Below are 15,673 nucleotides of genomic sequence, written 5' to 3'. Positions count from 1 at the left end.
ACTGTTCTCTTTTTCAATTACAAAAATGAAACAAAGGCTTTAAAAGTCTAAAGAACGAATAAAGCTCTAAAGTTCAATGCTTATTTTTCAATATTTTCTAAGGATTTACAAAGATATTTGTATATATACAGAGATAAATGTATTAATATGTATATAGAGAAGTTTTAAACCAAATGTGGTCCATTATACCCACTGTCTGTAGCTTGCTTTCCCCACCCCCCACTTAATTTCTTTCCATGTCAGTACATACAATTCTACCTAATCATTTTTGATGGGACATGGTTTTTCATTGCATGAAAATTGATATTTTTTGTGAAATTTATTATAATGTATTTAACCAGTCTCATGTTAGACATATAAGTTGTTTCATTTTTCTGTTGTTGATGAGACAGTGAATTATCTTGTTCCTAAAGCTTGGTGCATTTGTACGGTTATTTCTGGGGTGGAGATTCCTAGAAGTGGAGTGGGTAAGATAAAGAATATGTGTATTCTGAACTGTAGAAGCTATGATAACATTCATGCTCTATGAAATAGTATATTAAAATAACATGCCATGATCAAATTGAATTTATTACAGAAATACAAGGTTATAGTATGCTGTGTTAATTGCTCAAATAAAAAACATTCAATCATCTGTCTCCTTATGTGTTAAAAATATATTTTATAAAAATAATTCTTGATTAAAAATCCTTAGGACAGGAGACTCTTAGTAGCACCCTTCAAAGTAAGGAAATCTGTCGCTTTCCCAAAGTTAGCCAGTTTCATGCTCAGTGATGAATTGTTAGAAACATTTTCAGTAAAGTCGGGAAGAAGCAGAGATGCCCGCAAGCCCTTCAGAAACTTGGCCAGACCTGGCATGCGTGGCTCACACCTGTAATCCCAGCACTTCGGGAGGCCGAGGCGGGTGGATCATGAGGTCAGGAGTTCAAGACCAGCCTGGCCAACATGGTGAAACCCCGTCCTTACTAAAAATACAAAAATTAGCTGGGCGTGGTGGCAGGCACCTGTAATCCCAGCTACTCGGGAGGCTGAGGCAGAGAATTACTTGAACCCGGGAAGCGGAGGTTGCAATGAGCCGAGATTGCACCACTGCATTCCAGCCTGGGCGACAGAGTGAGACTCCGTCTCAAAAAGAAAGGAAAAAAAAAAAAGAAAGCCCCTGGCCATCTTAGGTGCTTTCTTTATGGCTAGAGCTATAAAGAATAGAAAGGAATAGGTGGCAAATGACCATTATCTGCAGGTGATATGACATTGCACCTGAAACTAAAAAACTGTTAAAAATAAGAAGATTCTGTAAGATGGCTTTTACATTATTAAAAATAATTACTGTTTATTGGACTCTTCCCTCATGCCAGGAACTTCAAAGCACTTTAAATAATATACTCCCTGTGGACTATTGTTTGATCTTTACCAAGCCCAGGAGGTGGGGATCATTTTAATCTCCATTTTACAGATGAGAAAACTGAGGCTTAGAGAAGTTTAGTAATTTGGCCACAGTTATATAGCAAGACAGTGGCAGGGCTGGCACTCACACCCAAGTCTGTCTGATGTCCAGGGCTGTGCTTAGACCACTGCTGCCTCTTTGTAGTTGTGTGGCCTTGGATAAGTCAGTTCAACTCCAGGGGCCATAGTTGCACCATCTCTGAATATAGTGTGGTTGATTAGACAGTCCTAGAGAGCTGGGGTTCTGAAGCCCTGAGTGTGTGGGGGAACCAGGGCAGGTGACGTGTGCAGGAACCAGATGTGTTTACTGTCCAGGGGAACCTCAGAGCTGGCGTTTGGGCTTAGTAGAGCCACTTCTCCCCAACCTCAGCTGTTTGTCATCATCATGGTCAAATGTCATCTAGGGATTATTCAAAGAGAATAATAAGGGTTCCCCCATTTATTTTATTTGTTATATTTATAAATAGCTAACTCTCAGGGTGACTCAGCTAACAGGGCTGGATACAAATGCCCATGTTTAGCCTTTGGTTTCAGTTCCCTTCTGGAGTTCGGAGGTAACGATCAGGGACATTCTGCTCGGCTGTCTTTCTGCCTTGGATCAGAGGGGGCCCGATGGGCAGGAGCAGAGAAGGGGCAGGTGAACCTGGAAGCCTGGAAGTGGCCGCTGTCTCTCCAGAGCCTTTAGGTACCAAATAACATTTAAACCTTTCTCTTTCTTCTCTGTTGCCCCCGACGGTAACCAGAAACTCAAACAAAAGCACACTGAGGCTGTCTTCTGACCAAAAGTTGTTCTCCTTTGGGGTTCTGCTGTGCTAATGGTGGCTTCTGTCTCCCTCTTCAGGTATGGAGAGAAGGGGAAAGCCATCCGGATCGAGAAGGTCATCTACACGGGGAAGGAGGGAAAGAGCTCCCGCGGTTGCCCCATTGCAAAGTGGGTGAGTGTTGAGCCCACTCAAGAGCCACAGCTGTGCCTGGTTCCCCTTGCTGCATGGCCACGGCTGTGCCTGGTTCCCCTTGCTGCATGTAGCTGAGCAGGCGAGGGCGGGGGCGGGGGCCAGGTGGGTGTGTAGGAGACAACATGTTGACTGTCCAGGGGAGCCTTAGAGCTGGAATCTGCCTCAGGGTTAGGATCATTTCCCCCAGCCTCAGCTGTTTGTCCTCATCTTGTTTAAATGCCAGTCCCCGAGTCTTGGGTCAGCCTTGGAACTGTGTTAGTCTTCACACTCGGCTCATCCTGTCCCCGTGGCTCAGGGCCGGAGGGGTAGGAAGGGAAACTGGGGATGCTGTCATGACCCATTGATGGGCTCCACTGTGGACTGTCAGACTCCTTGTCCCCTTCCATGTGCCCTGGAGCTGCCAGTGCTTTTGTCTGCTGCCTGGAAGCCAGAGACAAACCTGAAGGCTAGCATGCTGAGATCCAACCTGAGGGAAGAGGCCAGGGCTCCGGGCAGCACTGTGGGCCAGTCTTGCCTCTGCCTTGCTTCTAAGCAGTTTCCTACCAGGCAACCTAGACATCTTCACAGGGAGAACATCAGTGACTCAGACCCCAAGTCACCAAACAGAGTCCTTCTGACCTTGCCCTCCCAGTCCACAGGGAGATCTTTAAATAGCAGAGCATCTGCCTCTGCAGAAGAAGTGCTGAGGAGGAGCAGCCAGGTTCCTCGGGTGCCTGCAAGCTCAGCCTCGCGCTGTGCTGGGCAGTGGGTATGGGTGGAAGACGAGGGCTCGGTCCCTATGTTCAAGCTGTTTGTGCTCTAGAGACATATGAAATAAAGTCGTGGAGACTGGGGTCGTTGAGAGGCAGACTTGATGCTGTGGTTCAGAGGAGGAGGAATGCTCAAGCTAGGTTTCCCGAGGTGAGCGTGCCAGGGGCCATGAATACTGGCCCGTTACTAGTCAGGCTGAGGAGAGGGAGGAAGCATTCCCAGTGAGGAGAATCATGTGGGCAAAGGCAGAGAGGCTGGGTGGACAGACCCGTGGCTGACTGTGAGGGAGGCGGGTAAGATAACCCCTGTCAGCATATGTCCATCTGTGCATGTTGTAGGAAATTCTGACATATGCTACAACATATGTAGGACGTATGTGCCTGTTTTTACCTGGTATACACCCTGTGCCTTTGTGTCTTTGTGTTTGGTGAAAATAAAAGGTGTCTGAACTTGAACTACCAAGTTTACTATTTTTAGCAATTTTTAGTCAGCATTGCAGAATTATATACAACCAGAGAATCTGGAATCACTTAGTGTATTCATAAGTATGAAGAAGCAGGATGCCCCTACCCTCTTGAGAGGTGGTCATTGCAGTGAGAAGTCTGATGTGGCTTATCATGGTGGGGTGTTACCTCCCCAGAGAACCCATCAGAGAAAAGACGTCAGCCGTAGAGTGACAGCTGCCCCTTTCTCCTGCTAATTCATGCAGTCATTGAGGAATTCCAAAGTCTTGGACATAAAAATGAAGATCTTGGAGCATAGGTAGAGTTGGAGACTTTTCCAGCTTCAAGACAGTTGGCCCCTTAAAGAATAGCTGGTCCTGTGGGTGGCTTAAAGAAGATGCATTTCTAGACCCCGGATACAGTGGTAAAGCGATAAGTCCTGGCCAGGGCTCGTGTGGCCCCACTGAGGGCTGGGAAGAGCACACTTGCCTGCAGACTGGGGCCAGTTCCTGGGGCTGGAAGAGGAAGGCAGGAGGATGGAGGGGCAGGAACTTTGTCCTCAGTATGCCATTGCTCTGGGGTCTGTGGACGGATGCCCAGAGCAGGACGCATGGGGCGCAGTGAACTGGAGGTTACATTCAAGGAGGGAACAACTCGTGGGTGTCACTGAGCCCTGGTGGGTGAGCATAGAAGGTGCTGATAGTGTTTGCAGAGGGTGGGACTTCCCATGTCTGATGAGTGAAGAGAAAAGGAGAGGAAATACTTTTTTTTATGGGAGGAGCAAATGGGTGGTCAATCACAGAACTATTGTAGTGGCAAGAAAACGGCAGTGCTGAGGGCTTTATTTTTTCTGGCCATCTCCTTTAGTGTGGTGGATTTCTGGGGTTTTCTTTTGGCTACACAGCTGCCAAATACCCTATGTTTTTTGGTAAGAGGGCTTGGTTTAAAGAGTTCCACCTCCTTTGGAAGTTGAAGAGGAGTTGGGTGCTCCTTCTCCCTGCCCTGCAGGGAAAGTGACCCACAGATGCTTAGAAGGATGGATTATTCTTGGTGGCAGTGTAGCGTCAGGAGCCCAGAGCCGGTTCTGTGGCCACGGGTGAGTGCAGGCATCCAGTGTCTCCTGTGCATGTCCCCACCCCGCCTGGTCCAGTGTCCAGAGCCTGGCTTTTGTTTTCCAACCAGGATTTGTGCCTGTGTTTCAGCCTCTCCCTAGCCCCCAGCCATACCTTCAGCTTAAAGCGGTGTACCTCACATGTTCTGCACTTGACTGGCCAGGATTTGGGGACACAGTCAAGGTACATCATGGGTGCCCAGCAAATGTGTGTTGAGAGGATGACCTAGGAAGCAGTGGATCAGCCCAGAGAGCCCTCTGATCATCTGTGATTTTAAGGTGGCCTGTACAAAATACGGAAGATTCCAGGCGTGCCCTGGTTGCACTCTGAAGGCTCAGAACAACAGAGGCATGCCAAAGGCAACACCTGGCAGCAAGATGGGCTCTGGGAAAGAACTCCAGAGATGCTGCCCGTACTGGTGTGTAAAGGTCACAGAGATCAGAAGGCAGGTACTTGTAGGCTCATTAGGGACACAGTAAAACAGACTTAGGAAGCTACAGGTGTTAGAACCAAGTACCGTGGTGGGAGCTGTGGGAAGACAGGGTTGGGGTTCTGCTGGGGGTTATGTTACTCTTGGTCTGGTGCTCAGGGAATTCTGCCTAGAAGCTGGATGAGCTGTTGAGGATCCTGTGGCTGAGTTGGAGCCATCTCTCTTGCTCTGCTCAGGTATGGATGTGTTTGTGCCTCTGTCAGCCTTTGACTTTGACATTTTATGTTTCATCCTGCCAGGCTCCTTCATAGGAGTGTGGGTAGGGAACTCCTCTGTGCTGTTTTCTTAGTTTTTTTAGTGCACCCAGGGGCCTGTGAGGATGGGCCACAGATAGCTGTCTGCTTGTGTCTAATGACATTGCGTGTTTGCCATTTGGGAAACCAGAATGGCATGGCCTCAGTCACGGCCATGACTGGTTGGGTGACTTGTGTGCTCTGAATGCCTCACACAGTGTGTGATTGGCTGCATTCCCCCTGGCCAGGAGCAGAAGTTGACCATAGTGCCTCGCAAACCCTAGTCACAGAGACCATGGCCTTATCAGTGTCCACAGATGTGCGTCGATGCCCGTGATGCACTCAGCCTAATCTGCAGGAAGCCAGGCAATCACTTAGAGAGTTCTAACTCAGTATCTGATTTAATACCGTGTTCAGGTGTTACTGATAGCCAAAATACACATATCAAAAGAATAATACAATTGATGCTTTAGTGGGGAAGCACCGTTCTTGCCGTGCCTCAGAGCAGGAATTCATGGCCAGAGATGTGTTTTGTTCAGCATTGCAAAGTATCCTTTCAAAGTCTGAAGGAAATCCCAGCACATGCTACAACAATGGTTAGGACATTACATTAAGTGAAATAAGCAAGTCATAAAAGGATAAATACTGTATGATTCCACTTATATGAGGTACCTAGAACAGTTAAATTCAGACGCAGAAAGTAGGCTGGGCGCAGTGGCTCACGCCTGTAATCCCAGCACTTAGGGAGACCAAGTGGGCAGCTCACCTGAGATCAGGAGTTCAAGACCAGCCTGGTAAGACCATATCTCTCTTTTTTTTTTTTTTTGAGATGGAGTCTCGCTCTGTCGCCCAGGCTAGAGTGCAGTGGCGCGATCTTGGCTCACTGCAAGCTCCGCCTCCTGGGTTCACGCCATTCTCCTGCCTCAGCCTCCCAAGTAGCTGAGACTACAGGTGCCCACCACCACGCCCAGCTAATTTTTTGTATTTTTTAGTAGACATGGGGTTTCACTGTGTTAGCCAGGATGGTCTCGATCTCCTGACCTCGTGATCCACCCGCCTCGGCCTCCCAAAGTGCTGGGATTACAGGCATGAGCTAACGCACCCAGCCCAGTGAGACCCTGTTTCTACTAAAAATACAAAAAATTAGCCAGGCGTGGTAGCATGCACCTGTAGTCCCAGCTACTCTGGAGACAGTGGGGAGAATTGCCTGAGCCCAGGAGGCAGAGGTTTTAGTGAGCTGAGATCATGCCACTGCACTCCAGCCTGTGCAACAGAGCAAGACTCGGTCTCAAAAAAAAAAGAGAAACAGAGGCAGAAAGTAGAACAGTGGTTTCAGGAGGGGAGAATGGAGAGTTCCTTAACGAACAGAGTTTGTTGTGCAAGATGAAAAAATTTTAGAGATGGGTGGTTGTGATGGTTGCACAGCAATATGAACATACCTAATGCCACTAAACTGTGTACTTTGAAATGATTAAAATGGTAAATTGTTCGTATATTTTTCCACAGCAAAAAAAAAAAAAAAGAAAATTGGAGCACTCATGTTTTTGGAGAGGGATTTTATGTAAAATCTGGATTTCCGTTTTTTTCTTCAAAATTGGAAGAATTAGCCTCACTGGGCTGGAATTTCCCCCAGGCGGTAGTTGATGGCAATAAGGCCTGGCCTCCCCCTGTTGATGGGGCAGATGCTTTTCACTTTGCCACGGTCCACACCACCCACTAGTCTTGCATCCGGCCCACCTTCCTCATTTGTATTGCCTGCCTGGCTACCCCTTTCAGGGTCTCCCAGCACGACCCACTCGTGACCAGGTCTGTCTGCAACCCAGCATCTCCTGACCTCCAGACCCACTCTGGGGGGTATCCTTAGAGACCACTCAGGTGCTCTAAGGCAGTGGTCCCTAACTTTTTGGCACCAGGGACTGGTTTCGTGGAAGACCATTCAGGCATTAGATTCTCAAAAGGAGTGCACAACCTAGGTCTCTCACATGCGCAGTTCACAATAGGGTTTGTGCTCCTATGAGAATCTAAAGCTGCTGCTGATCTGACAGGAGGTGGAGCTCAGGCGGTAACGCCCGCTCGCCTGCTGCTCACCTCCTGCCGTGCAGCCCAGTTCATAACAGGCCACAGACCCAGTACAGGTCCGCACCCTGGGGGTCAGAGACCCCTGCTCTAAGGTACCTCAGCCTCAGGATGCTCCCAGTTAACTTGCCAGTAAACCACACCCATGCCCACTCAGTCTCCTGAGCCACAAAGTGTGGAAGTCACTCAGGGTTTTTCCTTGTCCCTCAGCCTCAGGAATCCATTCTTCTCCTGTTTTCTTACCCCCTGCCATAGTTAGGACTTTATTCATTTTGCTTGCATTATGTCAATGGTGTTCCAGCTGGTCTCCCCGTCTTGCCCTTCTCCCGATTTTCTGCCCCCCCTTTCTAAAGCATGAAACTCTTTATGTAAGCCCCCTGCTCACCATCCTGCGTGGAGTTCCTGCCTCAAGGCCCTGCCCCTGGGCCTGACACTCGGAGCCCTTCCCAGTCTACCCTTATCCTTCCCCTGCCCACAGGCCCTCACATCTTATCTGGTCATGGAATTATCTGGCATTCTCTGGCAATTTTCAGCCACCTCCTTCCCCAGCTCCCAGGCCTCTTGGCCCTGACATCTTTTTATAAACCAGGACAGTGTTTAGGAATTAATGAGAACCCAGACCTCAGACCTGGATCCTGAGCAGCAGAGCAGTCGATGGCCAGGGCTCTCGCTTAAAAAAAAAAAAAAGTAGCTTTATTGAGATACAATTCTCGTACCATACAGTTCACACATTTGAAGCATATAATTCAATGGTTTTTGGTGTAGTACATTTTTAAAATTGTGGTAACAGTGTATAAACAGGCTGGGTGCAGTGGCTCATGTCTGTAATCCCAGCACTTTGGAAGGCTGAGGCAGGAGGATCACGTGAGCCCCAGCAGTTCAAGACCAGCCTGGACAACATAGTGAGACCCTGTCTCTTAAAAAATTTTAAAAAGTTAGCCAGGCATGGTGGCGTGTGTCTGTAGTCCCAGGTACTCAAGAAGGCTGAAGTGGGAGGATCGCTTAAGCCCAGGAGTTTGAAGCTGCAGTGAGCTATGATCATGCCACTGTACTCCAGCCTGGGCAACAGAGTAAGACCCTGACTCTAAAAAAAAAAAAAAAAGTTTGTGTAGAAATAAAATCTAACATTTTAACCATTTTTCAGTGTACAGGTTGGTGGCATTAAGTACATTCACGTTGTTGTACAAGCATCAACCTAGTCTATTTCCAGAACTTTTTCAACATCCTGTACTGAAACTCTGCACCCATTAACAATAATTCTCCATTCTCCCCTTTCCCAGGCCCTCGTAAGCTCTAATCTACTTTCTGTCTCTCTGAATGGAACTGTTCTGGGTGTCTCATGTCAGTGGAATCATGTACTATGTGTCCTTTTGTGTCTGGCTTATTTCACGTAGCATGTTTTTGGGGTTCATCCATGTTGTAACATGGATCAGAATTTTGTTTCTCTTTAAGGCTGAGTAATACTTGGTTGTCTGTCTATACCACGTCGTACTTACCTGTTCATCAACCGATGGACCCTGGGGGTGCTTCCACCTTTTGGCTGTTGTGAATAGTGCTGCAGTGAACGTGGGTATTCAGGGATCTGCCTGAGTCCTGCTCTCAGTCCCTCGAGTGTATTCCTAGGCATGGAATTGCTGGATCATATGGTAATCCTATGTTTAGCTTTTGGAGGCATTGCCAGACTGTTTTCCACAGTGCCAAGCCCCTTGCATGTTAACTAAAAACACACAGGTAGGCAGCATTTTCTCTGCAAATGTTTTAGGATAACATAAAAATCTGACTGTATTTTGGCTTACAATTTTTATCTGTGTATTTTTACTCCTAAGCCTATGTAAGTCATCAGCAACTTAGATTTTGTGGTAATTATTTTTTATTTCACTCTCAAAATAACTTTTATGTTTTTGTTCCCTAACAAAACATTTGTTCCTAATAATGTTCCCTATTTGTTCCCTAATAATGGTCTCTTAGCTTGTAAGGTTGCTGTCTTCAGGGCATGACATCCCTAGAACCCTGCCGTTAAGACCTGCACCCTGGGTCTGTGTGACAAAGGGAGGGGTGGCACCATGCAGAGGAGCATGGGTACCTGGCTCCTGCCCCTCACACCCTGCGTCCCTGCAGGTGATCCGCAGGCACACGCTGGAGGAGAAGCTACTCTGCCTGGTGCGGCACCGGGCAGGCCACCACTGCCAGAACGCTGTGATCGTCATCCTCATCCTGGCCTGGGAGGGCATTCCCCGTAGCCTCGGAGACACCCTCTACCAGGAGCTCACCGACACCCTCCGGAAGTATGGGAACCCCACCAGCCGGAGATGCGGCCTCAACGATGAGTATGTAGCAGAGGGCTGCAGGGCCAGGGCCCACCTATAGGGTCCTGGGCAGCAAATACAGGAGACTGCAGGCAACCCTGGGGAAGGCTCCTAGGGGCCCTCTCTGCGGCACTGTTTGTCCTGCACAGTTAGGACTGTGGTTGAGGAAGGCATATCCACAGATCTTGCTTGAGCTGGGTTCTAGCTCTGGCTCCGGAGGGTCTACTAGTTTGACTTCACCGTTAAACCCCAGGTCGATAACACTGGCACTAATGATATTAGCGAGTGTGAAGTACATGTGCCCCATAAATAGAAGGTATCGAAGATATTTACAAAACCTGCCCTTGGCCAGGCGTGGTCCATGCCTATAATCCCAGCACTTTGGGAGGCCGAAGTGGGTGGATCATAAGGTCAGGAGTTTGAGACCAGCCTGGTCAATACGGTGAAATCCCATCTCTACTAAAAATAAAAAAATTAGTCAGGTGTGGTGGCACACACCTGTAGTCCCAGCTACTCGGGAGGCTGAGACAGAAGAATCGCTTGAACTCGGGGGGTGGAAGTTGCAGTGAGCTGAGATTGCACCACTGCACTCCAGCCTGGGCAACAGTGAGACTCTGTCTCAAAAACAAAAACAAAAAAACCCTGCCCTTATCAGAGTTTTTCCCATTTTTAAAAATGAAGGTATATTTATTTACAATAAAATTCATCCTCTTAGGTATATAGTTTTGACAAATGTTTACAGTCACGTACCTACCACCACCACAATTAAGATATGCAACAGGGCTGGGCATGGTGGCTCATGCCTGTGGTCGCAGCACTTTGGGAGGCCAAGGCGGGTGGATCGCCTGAGGCCAGGAATTCGAGATGAGCCTGGCCATCATGGCGAAACCCTGTCTTTACTAAAAATATAAAAATTAGCCAGGTGTGGTGACACATGCCTGTAATCCCAGCTACTAAGGAGGCTGAGGCATGAGAATCACTTTCACCCAGGAGGCAGAGGTTGCAGTGAGCCAAGATCGTGCCATTGCACTCCAGCCTGAGCAACAGAACAGGATTCCGTCTCAAAAAAAAAAAAAAAAAAAAAAGACATAGAACAGTTCCATCTTCCCCCCGAAGTGCCCCATGCATGCCCTTTATAAGCAAGCCCTCTCCTAGCCCTGGGCAGTCACCGGTCTTGTTTCCTGTTCCTGTAGGTTTGCCTCTGTGAGAATGTCACGTAAATGGGATCATACAGGGTGTAGCTTTCTGAGTCTGGCTTCTTCCATTGAACATAGTGTTTTCAGTGTTCATCTGTGTTGACGTGTGTGTCAGTAGCTCGTTCCTTTTTATCAATGAGTCGTAATCCACTGTGTGGATCTATCACAGTTTGCTTATCCATTCCCCAGTTAGGGGCACTTGGGTTGTTTCCAGATTGTATTAAGCGTTAATTTTCATCTGAGTATACTTTGTTGAAAGGCCTGTTAGCATCTGGGCTATAGGAAATAGGCACGTTCAAACCCTGGGGCTCACATCATTTCCCTGTTCATATGGCCTGTGCTGGAGCTGGTTAAGATATTAGAGTTAAGGGAAAGTATAAACGTTAATGGGTTTTTGCCAGATTCTTCCCCCTTACTTCCGTAAACCCATGTGCTACTCCCAGCAACAGACTCAGTGTTAGACCTGCAGGCTCGCAGTGGCGCAGGCAGCAGAGGCTGCTTAGATCTGGCTTCCTACTCAAGGAAACTTGAGAAAGGGGTTGGGGGTGGGGAAGGATGAGTCTCAGTCACTGGGAGGCTGGTGGGTGCCAGGGCTCAGCAGGGCCACCCCTTGAGGGAGGAGGAATACTCCAGAACGAAGGGATATTGCATCTGTATCCCTGACCTGTGCTGTGTGTTGCAGCCGGACCTGCGCTTGCCAAGGCAAAGACCCCAACACCTGTGGTGCCTCCTTCTCCTTTGGTTGTTCCTGGAGCATGTACTTCAACGGCTGCAAGTATGCTCGGAGCAAGACACCTCGCAAGTTCCGCCTCGCAGGGGACAATCCCAAAGAGGTAAGCAGAGCTGGGCGGGGACCCTGCCTCCCATCCTTTCTCGCCTGGCGTCCTTCATGGTCCAGCGGGAGGTAGGACTGGCACGCCATGACTCAGATGCGCAGGAAGTGGAACTTGTTTTCGTTTTTTTAAAAGCTGACCTTATCTTGCTGTGAAATAAGGGGTGTGTGGAGGGCACCAAGTGTGAAAAATTAGACTTAGCAGTTACGGGTGCCCCAGGCTCTTCCAATGTAAACCATCTCTTTTAGGTAAATACTCCAAATATCGAAGATACATATTCAAATCGCTTGTCAGAATTTGGCCCTCTCAGAGGTCATTTCTTCCCCCCATCTTCCCAGGACACCTTTCTAGGTGTGAGGTTTAGCAGGAAAGGCGGTCTCCCGCATGTGGGCCATCCTCTGGGCCTTTGCTGTACTTCCCAAGGTATCTCCCACCCTGCCTGGCTGCCGGACAGACGTCTCTGGGCAGTCATCCGGGCCCTTGCAGTCTCCATGCTGGGGGCCTGGCCTGGTCCCTGGGCTCTGGACTGGTGTCCATACAGTATGACCGCTAGGCACGGCACCTTCTCTCTGCAGGCTCCTTACCCAGACCCCTGCTCTGCAGGGCCTCCCCCAGCCCCAAGACAGCAGGGGAAGGCGCCCTCAGGCTGTGGGGGCCGGAGCATCTGCTCAGGCCGCCTCCCCTCTGTTGTTTGTCCTCTGATGCCTGCATGGCAAAGGCCCTCCTGAGAGGCGGTCTCCACTCAGCTCCAAATGCAAGGAAGGCACAAGCCTATCCAGGTTGTCTGCCATTTTACCTTCCTCCTGCCTGGGCTCCTGAGCGGGTGGAGTGCTGGCTTCCTTTGCTAGGATACAGACAAATATCCAAATATGTGAACTCAAGTCGCAACCTTCCAAATCTCTCCAAGCTCCTAGTACCAGAAGGGCTTCCCACTTCCCGTGGCGCAGGGACACCCTCTCTACACCAAAGCCTATGTCACCTTCTGTGCTCTGACTGCCAAGCTTGGGTCCTCATAAGAAAAAGGAAGCATTTTCAAATTCAGAACTCTTTGTTTACCCCAGACCTGGCTTTTAGACTTAAATAGTCTAATAGACCTGTATGCAAATAGTCTAATTTGTTATTAGATTTTTATTTACGGTAAGATTCACCCTCCCCTACAAGCAGCAGATGTGGTTGCTTCAATGAATGGAGCCCTGGGGCTACCAGGACCTAAGAACTACTAGGAATGGAAAGACATTGGCTTAATTTCTCTCAAATTCTTTCCCTGTTCTACCAACCGCCACTTCCTGTGCTCTTACAATGTGCTAAGCACTTTGCCAAGCCCCTCATAGGTTTCTCAGATGATTTCACGACCCCTCCACCCCAGTGATCTAGGCACTGTTACCCCTCACTTTACAGATGAGGCAGATGGCTTCCTTAAGCCCATGTGGCTAGTTCATGGTGAAGGCAGGTTTGAAACTCAGGCCTGTGTGTCCCTAGAGCTCACAAGCCTCACCCCCTGCTGTGCTGGTGGCAGCATCTGGACATCAGGCAGGGAGGTGGCCTGGCATCACTGGCCCAGGCTGGCCTGGTCAAGAGTGGCTGGCAGCCCTGGCGACCCCACTGGATGTACAGCTGAGCTGTGGGTCTCCACCTTCCATTTCTCATTCTGTGTGCTTGGTTCTTTTTCTCTTTCCTCTCTTCCTGCTTTCTTCTTCATAAACCCTTTGTGCCTGTGCTCGTGGTGTCCTAGGAGCCCTTCAAGCCCTGCTTGTTTTCGGAGGGCCAGACAGAGGCTGTGGATACCTGGAACTCTCTGCCACATGTCACCAGGGGCTGCTGCTTCACGTAGAGCAGTGCTGTCCCACAGTACTTTCTGTGATGGTGGAAACATTCTCTGCTGTCCATACAGGAGCCACGTGTAGCTGCTGAGTATTTAAAATGGGACTAGTGCAACCGAGGGACTGAATTGCTTTAATTTTTATTAGAATTCAGGCCGGGCATTGTGGCTCACGCCTGTAATCCTAGCACTTTGGGAGGCCAAGGTGGTTGGATCACCTGAGGTCAGGAGTTTGAGACCAGCCTGGCCAACACGGCAAAACCCCATCTCTACTAAAAATATAAAAGAAATTAGCCGGCTGTGGGCACCTCTAATACCAGCTACTCGGGAGACTGAGGCAGGAGAATTGCTTGAACCCAGGAGATGGAGGTTGCAGAGAGCCAAGATCATGCCACTGCACCCCAGCCTGGGTGACAGAGTGAGCCTCTGTCTCAAAGAAAAAAAAAATTAGAATTCATCTGTATTTCTGTAGCTACATGTGGTTTGTGAATAACATTACGTAGTACGAGTCTAGCAGCTGGAGCTTTGAAGTCTGTCTGTATTCCTGGCTTATGACAGGCTCTGAGCTGGGCTGGGCTGGGCTGGGCTGGCTGTGGAATTTCTAGCATGGATCCTGCCTGCCTTTCTCTTCCTGTCTGTAGCCTGGGAGGAAAGATCCACAGTTGTTGCTCTTGGCTTTTTCAGTCCCACTGTGCCGCACCTCTGACCTACGGTGTTCAGCACTCGAAAGCAAGAAGCGTTTGATATGTTCTGGGCTGAACTGGGCGGGAGCCTGAAGGAGCAGTAGTTTAGCAGTCAGGATGACTAGACCTTCAGGCCGTGGCTTCCACAGCTTTTCCTGGGAGCCTCAGTGTCCCCAGCTGTGAAGTGGACACAGCACCACAGCCCTCCTGAAGGAAAGGCCAGAAAGACACCTGATAACACCTCCCTCCCAGCCTCTCCCCCACGATGCTTCAAGAATGCCAATCCACTTCCAGGGTGCAGGGTCTGCCAGGCGGGGCTGCTCTGGATGTGTGACTGCCCCTCTCTCTGCAGGAAGAAGTGCTCCGGAAGAGTTTCCAGGACCTGGCCACCGAAGTCGCTCCCCTGTACAAGCGACTGGCCCCTCAGGCCTATCAGAACCAGGTAACGGGCCCTGGGCCTTTTGCTGCCCACATGTCACCGTCCACATCTCTGCTCAGGCTCTGAAGGTGGGAAGTGGGAGAGTGGGCTCTTTTACTCTCTTATGGGAAGAGCCTAGTCTAGAAGTAAAGCGATATGATGTAGTTCTTTGATAAAAACCCCTTTTTTACACCAGGCTACCTGCATCCCACACCGTCCCTCTTCTATCCTGGTCTTCTCCCTTCCCCTGGTAACCCATCCACCTCCTCTGGTCTGGTATCCACTGGTGAGGCCCGAGTTTCTCTCACCTGTCACCCTTGTATCTCCTAGACAAGGCAAGGGGACTTGGGATAACCCAGAAGGAAGTAATTCCTACAGGAGACTGAAAGTAACTTTTTTGTAGCTGGGGCCTCTCAGCCAGAAAACCTCCCTCCTGCAGTCGAAGGGCAAGGTGACTATCATCCTTAACATCCCTCCTTCCAAGACCTGGCCTCCCCAGGTGCAGAATCGGGGCCACTCACCTCAGGTCATGTGAGCACCTCTCCTTGGCTGTCTACACAGGTGACCAACGAGGAAATAGCGATTGACTGCCGTCTGGGGCTGAAGGAAGGACGGCCCTTCGCGGGGGTCACGGCCTGCATGGACTTCTGTGCCCACGCCCACAAGGACCAGCATAACCTCTACAATGGGTGCACCGTGGTAAGCCTGTGCCCTGTCATAGCCCCACCTGTGGGGCAACTGTGGGAGGGAGTCCACCGTGGTCTTTTCAGAAAGGCAGGCTGAGGGTAGGGAGGGACCTGGAGACAGGATCCTCAGAACTCTGGAAGGTTCCCTGCAAGACGGCCTGCCCTCGCCCACCTCCCAGAGAAAACCTCACCAGAAAACCCTTGAACAGATAAGGCTGGCTTTGTGTCT

General features: G+C 49.5%; 1 protein-coding gene across 2 annotated transcripts in view; it reads left to right on the top strand.

Annotated features, from left to right (window-relative positions):
* Positions 1–15,673, top strand: part of TET3 (tet methylcytosine dioxygenase 3) — a 121,042-nt gene that overhangs the window by 91,079 nt on the left and 14,290 nt on the right. For both annotated transcript variants that reach the window (XM_034953404.3, XM_003810356.5), the window contains 5 exons: positions 2,285–2,378; positions 9,622–9,830; positions 11,688–11,838; positions 14,693–14,782; positions 15,320–15,457. In XM_034953404.3, the coding sequence (XP_034809295.1) occupies positions 2,285–2,378; positions 9,622–9,830; positions 11,688–11,838; positions 14,693–14,782; positions 15,320–15,457 (682 nt within the window). The remainder of the gene's footprint in view (positions 1–2,284; positions 2,379–9,621; positions 9,831–11,687; positions 11,839–14,692; positions 14,783–15,319; positions 15,458–15,673) is intronic.

This window comes from Pan paniscus, chromosome 12, assembly GCF_029289425.2.
Source record: "Pan paniscus chromosome 12, NHGRI_mPanPan1-v2.0_pri, whole genome shotgun sequence".
In the NCBI taxonomy this organism is placed as follows: Eukaryota; Metazoa; Chordata; class Mammalia; order Primates; family Hominidae; genus Pan; species Pan paniscus.
This window is presented reverse-complemented; position numbering and strand designations above follow the sequence as displayed.